The sequence below is a fragment of the Antechinus flavipes genome, chromosome 3 (assembly GCF_016432865.1).
Source record: "Antechinus flavipes isolate AdamAnt ecotype Samford, QLD, Australia chromosome 3, AdamAnt_v2, whole genome shotgun sequence".
In the NCBI taxonomy this organism is placed as follows: domain Eukaryota; kingdom Metazoa; phylum Chordata; class Mammalia; order Dasyuromorphia; family Dasyuridae; genus Antechinus; species Antechinus flavipes.
Window position 1 is genome coordinate 627439479 of NC_067400.1, and position 7127 is coordinate 627446605.

Here is a 7127-nt window from a genome sequence, read left to right on the forward strand (position 1 = left end):
CTTTTTATAAGTTTAATCATCCTCCACATATGAGCTGATTCATTCTTAATTGATTTGTTCTACCTATTAAGTTTCAAAATTCTTCTTTTTGTTTGGGAAGATAGACTGTAAGTCAATTTGCTTTCTTCCAGTGGAGAGAAGAGGATTTGTCTCTATGTATGTGTCTTTGTTTCCTTCAGGTGCAAAGACAAGGTTTAAAGTGACTAAGACTACTACAGACCTGAGGATTTCTGTGGAAGATTCTCACCAGCAAAGATTCATGAGTGATGGTCCCTGTGACTTCAGTTTGAGAGAAAACTATAATTCAGATATCAAGATAAAGAAAAATCAAGATAATCACTCTGCATACAATAAATATGGAAAGAGTTTTAGACAACACTCAGTCCTAATTCAGTTTAAGAAAATGACCTCAGGAAATGATTGTTTTCAATCTGGTGAAAATAAGGAATGCTTTACTGGAAAATTCAGCTTATTCAATCTTATGAGGAACCGCCTGAAATGCAAACATATCAACATAATCAAGGGGAAGTGGCCAGCAGTTTAAGTTCAGATCTCAACAGACAACAGATATGTCACCCTGAAAAAGTGCTTTATTTTTGTAGTGTTTGTGGGAAGGCCTTTAGCCAGAATCGAAAGCTCACTGACCATCATAAAATTCACACTACAGAAAAACCTTATGATTATAATCATTGTGGAAAAGGATTCAGGCAGAATGTCAAACTAGCTCAACATCAGAAAATCCACACTGGAGAGAAACCTCATAAATGTCATGCCAGTGGAAAGACTTTCAGAAAGAGAATCAATCTTGGTGAACATCAGAAAAATCATGGAGAGAAGCATTATGATTATAATCAATGTGGAAAGGCTTTTCAACATAGTTCGAATCTTGCTATACATCAGAAAAACCACACTAATGATACATCTTCTGAAGGTCGTAAATGTGGCAAAGCTTTTGATGAACACTCTTCCCTTATTGCACATCAGAGAATCCACACTGGAGAGAAACCTTATGAATGTCATCAGTGTGGAAAGACTTTCACACAGAATTCCCATCTTTCTAAACATCAGAGAATCCACACTGGAGAGAAACCTTATGAATGTAATCAGTGTGGAAAAGCTTTTACACAGAACTCTATGCTTGCTGTACATCAGAGAATCCACACTGGAGAGAAACCTCATGAGTGTCATGAATGTGGTAAAGCTTTTGGTGTAAACTCTTCCCTTATTAATCAGAGAATCCACAATGGAGAGAAACCTTATGAATGTCATCAGTGTGGAAAAGCTTTCACTCAGAATGCCAATCTTCTGAAACATCAGAAAATACATACTGGAGAGAAACCTTATAAATGTCATCAGTGTGGAAAAGCTTTCACAGAGAACTCCAGTCTTGCTGTACATCAGAGAATCCACACTGGAGAGAAACCTTATAAGTGTAATCAATGTGGAAAGGCTTTCACACGGAATTCGAGTCTCGTTGTACATCAAAGAATTCATACAGGAGAGAAACCTTATGAATGTACTCAGTGTGGAAAGGCTTTTACAGAGAACTCCAAACTTGCCCTACATCAGAGAATCCACACTGGAGAAAAACCTTACAAATGTAATCAGTGTGGAAAGGCTTTCCCCTATAGGGCTCTTCTTGCTTACCATCTGAAAATCCACACTGGAGAGAAACCTTATGAATGTAATCAGTGTGGAAAGGCTTTTACACAGAACTCTATGCTTGCTGTACATCAGAGAATCCACACTGGAGAGAAACCTTATGAATGTAATCAATGTGGAAAGGCTTTTACACAGATCTCTATGCTTGCTGTACATCAGAGAATCCACACTGGAGAGAAACCTTATGAATGTAATCAGTGTGGAAAAACTTTCCGACAGAACACCAGTCTTATTGTACACCAGAGAATTCACACTGGAGAGAAACCTTATGAATGTGATCAATGTGGGAAGGCTTTCAAAGAGAACTCCAAACTTGCTGTACATCAGAGAATCCACACTGGAGAGAAACCTTACAAGTGTAATCAGTGTGGAAAGGCTTTCCGGTGTAGCTCCAGTCTTGCTGTACATCAGAAAAGCCACACTGGAGAGAAACCTCATGAGTGTCATGAATGTGGTAAAGCTTTTGGTGAAAACTCTTCCCTTATTGCACATCAGAGAATCCACACTGGAGAGAAACCTTATGAATGTAATCAGTGTGGAAAGACTTTCACACAGAATTCCCGTCTTTCTAAACATCAGAGAATCCATACTGGAGAGAAACCTTATGAATGTCATCAGTGTGGAAAAGCTTTCACAGAGAACTCCAGTCTTGCTGTACATCAGAGAATCCACACTGGAGAGAAACCTTATGAGTGTAATCAATGTGGAAAGGCTTTCACACGGAATTCGAGTCTCGTTGTACATCAAAGAATTCATACAGGAGAGAAACCTTATGAATGTACTCAGTGTGGAAAGGCTTTTACACAGAATTCCAAACTTGCCCTACATCAGAGAATCCATACTGGTGAGAAACCTTATGAATGTAATCAGTGTGGAAAAACTTTCAAAAAGAACTCCAGTCTTGCTGTACATGAGAGAATCCACACTGGAGAGAAACCTTACAAGTGTAATCAGTGTGGAAAGGCTTTCCCCTATCGGGCTCTTCTTGCTTACCATCTGAAAATCCACACTGGAGAGAAACCGTATGAATGTAATCAGTGTGGAAAGACTTTTACAAATAAGTCCAGTCTTGTTAGACATGTGAGAATCCATACTGGAGAGAAACCATATGAATGTAATCACTGTGGAAAGACTTTCACAAATAGATCGAGTCTTGCTATACATCAGAGAATCCATACTGGCGAGAAGCCTTATGAATGTCATCAGTGTGGAAAAGCTTTCACTCAGAATGCCAATCTTCTGAAACATCAGAAAATACATACTGGAGAGAAACCCTATGAATGTCATCAGTGTGAAAAGGCTTTCAAAGAGAACTGCAGTCTTGCTGTACATCAGAGAATCCACACTGGAGAGAAACCTTATGAATGTCATCAGTGTGGAAAGGCTTTCAAAGAGGACTCCAGTCTTACTTACCATCTGAAAATCCACACTGGAGAGAAACCGTATGAATGTTATCAGTGTGGAAAGACTTTCATAAATAAGTCCAGTCTTACTATACATAAGAGAAAACATACTGGAGAGAAACCATATGAATGTAATCACTGTGGAAAGACTTTCACAATTAGATCGAGTCTTGCTATACATCAGAGAATCCACACTGGCGAGAAGCCTTATGAATGTCATCAGTGTGGAAAAGCTTTCACTCAGAATGCCAATCTTCTGAAACATCAGAGAATCCACACTGGAGAGAAACCTTATGAATGTCATCAGTGTGGAAAGGCTTTCACACACAATTCTAAACTTGCTTGCCATCAGAGAATCCACACTGGAGAAAAACCTTATGAATGCCGTCAGTGTGGAAAAGCTTTCACTCAGAACTCCCATCTGTCCAAACATCAGAGAATACACACTAATGTGATGGGTGAAATCTGAATTAACTGAAGAAACAAAGGACTGAACATCTGAGCATGTTGATTTATTAAGTGATACATGCCAATTGCTTAACAGATCAAGACCAAGCATCCTTTCCAAGTTGGGAGGGAGAGGAGCAAGTTTTATGAATTGGAAGGGTCTGGAGAAGCAAGCAAGTGAATTTTTCTGGATATGAAACAGGATGTCATATAAGCCCTTTTCTTAGCAAGCAGGTGGAATTTATACAGGAAAAGGAATTTTAGAACTCAAAATAGTTTTATGAGGAGTCAGTTTGGTTCACATAATTCTCAAAAATTTCACTGGAAATTACATGAATGTTTTCATTGTGCAAGGGTCGTTACTTGGAATTAAAATCCTGCCATTCATCAGGGATGCCACACTGGAGAGGAAATTTATGATGTTAACCAATGTGGAAAGACTTTCCCATATAGGATCCATCTTGCTTACTCTTTGAGAATCTACTCTGGAAAGAAACTTTATGAATCTATAATCAATTTGGAAAAGCTTTTGCATGGAATTTTAGTCTTGCTGTACCTCAGAGAAGCCACAAAGAAAAAATTTATAATTATAATCAAGGTGTAAAGGCTTTTCCATTATAGAACCCATCTTTCTTACTATGTGACAATTCATATTGGAGAGAAATTTTATGAATGTGATCAATGTGGAAAATCAGACACAATCAGACAAGTGTTCCTCTTCATTAGAGAACCCACAATGGGGAGAAAAAAAAAAACTTATGAATATGGTAAACCCTTCAATAAGATTCATGCATTATTTTCCACCAGAGATTTCTGTTAGAAATTTTACTGCTATAATGAATGAGGAAAGACATTTAAGTGAAGTACAGAGCTTTTTCAACGTTAGAAATTTTATTTTGAACAGATGCTCTATATGAATTTGGTGGGAGAAGACCTTCAACTAGAGACCATCTCTTACTTTGCATCAAAGGATTCATAATGGAGAGAAATTGTTCAATGTAAAGATGATTTTCTCTGGAAGAAGATCACCAGAAAGCAGAATATACATACAGGAAAGGAGGTTTATAAAAAGCAATGTCTTTTATCAATGTCAGGGCCTTTACATGGAGATCATATCTGATTATACAAGAAATCCTGTGGCATCTAAAACTTTTAGATCTAAGCAACGAGGAAAGGCCTTTTCCTGCAGTTTAGATTTTGTTATACACCTCAAATTTTATACTGTTCATGATGTCCTATAAATATAACTTCTCTCTTTGAAATTCTAATGGTTGTCATTACTTCTCAGTAATATTTGATAGTGTTTTTCTGCCATAATTTCTTTCAATTCCCTAATTGATTTGTACTTATTTTGTTTCCTATTCTTTGGTGGCACTAAATGTCCTGGTATAAATGTTTTGTTCTCTTTTGGTTATTTATTTCTATGGGATTTCTTTAGTTAGGTGTCACAGTTGATAGTGTCCTATGCTAGGAACCACAAGACCTGAGTTAAAATTAAATGTCTTAACACTGATTAGCTACGTTACCTGAGCAAGTCATTTAATCTATTCCTGCTTGTTTTTTTCTGTTTGTAGAATGAGGATAGTAATAGTAGCTATATTCTGTGGTTGATATTCAGAATAAATAATAATGCAGTATTTGTAAAGAATTTTGCATGTATTGAATCACAATGGAAAAATTAGCTTTTGTTATTTGTTTCATGGGCTATAAGTCTCATAATAGAGTTAGGGTAAAATGTGTGGACAGTTTAGTCATTTTTCATTCAAATTGAGATTCAGAACAGGGTAGAGCAGGTAGAAAATTTTTTTCATTTTTTTTTAAAGCTTTTTATTTACAAAGCATATGCATGGGTGATTTTTCCAACATTCACCCTTGCATAGTCTTTTGTTGCAACTTTTCCCCTCCCCCCCAACCCCTCCCCTAGCAAGTAGTCCAATACATGTGAAATATATTGAAAATCTGTTAAATCCAATATGTGTATACATATTTATACAGTTATCTGATTGTGCAAGAAAAATCAGCTCAAGAAGGAAGAAAAAGAAAAACAGAAAAAAAATGCAAGCAAATAACAACAGAGAGATTGAAAATGCTATGTTGTGTTCCACACTCAGTTCCCATGGTTCTCTCTCTGGATGTAGATGGCTGTCTTCACTGCACAAGTGGAACTGGTTTGAATCATCTCAATATTGAACAGAACCATGTCCATCAGAATTGATCATTGTATAGTCCTGTTGTTACCATGTACAATGATCTGGTTTTGCTCATTTCTCTCAACATCCAGTTCCTGATCACTACAAAATGCTGGAAAATTGGAAAGAAATCTGGAAGAAAGTAAATATAGACTAGTATTCACACTATGCCAAGAATAGCTTGAAATTATGTGTGACTTTAAAAGGTCTCTTTAAACATATTGGAATAACCATGAAGAAAACATTTCCGTTTTGGATAGGGAAGGATCCCAGGAAATAAATTTGGTAATTTTCATCACATAAAAAACCCCAACAATGGAGCAGCTAGGTGGTGCAGTGGAGAGAGCACCAGCCCTGAAGGCAGGTAGACCTGAGTTCAAATCTGGCCTCAGACACTTAAGACTGCCTAGCTCCCCAATTCATGGGCATCCACTCATTTTCCAGTTCTTTGCCACTACAAAAAGCTGCTAAAAACATTTTTGCACAAGTGGATCCTTTTCCCTCTTTTATGATCTTGTGACCCAGGCACTGGTAAGTCAAACAGTGTACACAGTTTTATACCCCTCCAAATTGTTCTCCAGAATGGTTGGATCAGTTCACAACTCCAAAGGTGCATTAGTGTTCCAGTTTTCTTTTTTAAAAAAATTTTTTATTATAGCTTTTTATTTACAATATATATAATTTTTCAGCATTGAATGTTCCAGTTTTCTAATATTTATCATTATCTTTTGTTGTCATCTTATCCAATCTGAGAGGTGAGATAGAACTTCAGAGTTGTTTTAATTTGCATTTCTCTAATCAATACTGATTTAGAGCATTTTTATATGACTATAAATGGCTTTAATTTCTGCATCTAAAAATCGTTCATATCCTGGCTTCTTTGCCTTCTTGAATATCATATTCCAAACCCTCTGATTATTTAATGTAGAAACTGATAAATCTCATGGTAAGCGATCAGAGGACTTGGAATATGATATTCTGGATGACAAAAGTTTCTGCCTTGATCTTTCCTGTCACAATTATATCTTTCCCTGGTTGCTCTTATGATGCTGGGCTGGAGGCCTGCGACCTCACAGCTTGCCTGCTGGGCCACTAACCTCCACTGGGGTTCAGAGTCTCTCCCACTGGCTTTCCGGGGTGTGGCCTACTGCTGACTTACCCAGACATTGCTTACATTGCACTGTGCTTCCCTTTCACAAGAATGATACAGCCTTTTCCTACCAACCTTCTAGATGTCATGTTAAAAAATTGTTTCACTCATCTTTCCATTGGTTCTACCATTCCAGAATTTGTTTTAAGGCACTATCTTATAGTTTGGAGGTAGATTTGTGAGAGTTTAGGTGAATTCCTGCCATATCCCACCATTTAAGTTCTGCTCAGAACTAGACAAATCTAATAAAAAATAGAAGATAAGAAAAAGAATAGG

At 37.1% G+C, this 7127-nt stretch overlaps 1 protein-coding gene across 1 annotated transcript; it reads left to right on the forward strand.

Moving 5' to 3' along the window:
• The first annotated feature begins 361 nt into the window (after positions 1-361).
• Positions 362-6008, forward strand: LOC127556658 (zinc finger protein 850-like). The gene has a single exon (XM_051989939.1). The coding sequence runs from the start codon at positions 448-450 to the stop codon at positions 3532-3534; it is 3087 nt and encodes a 1028-aa protein (XP_051845899.1). The 5' UTR covers positions 362-447; the 3' UTR covers positions 3535-6008.
• The last annotated feature ends 1119 nt before the right edge of the window (positions 6009-7127 follow it).

Bases quoted from the DNA above. Each gene is read 5' to 3' on its own strand.
- LOC127556658 (XM_051989939.1), top strand. From the start codon at position 448: ATGCTTTACTGGAAAATTCAGCTTATTCAATCTTATGAGGAACCGCCT.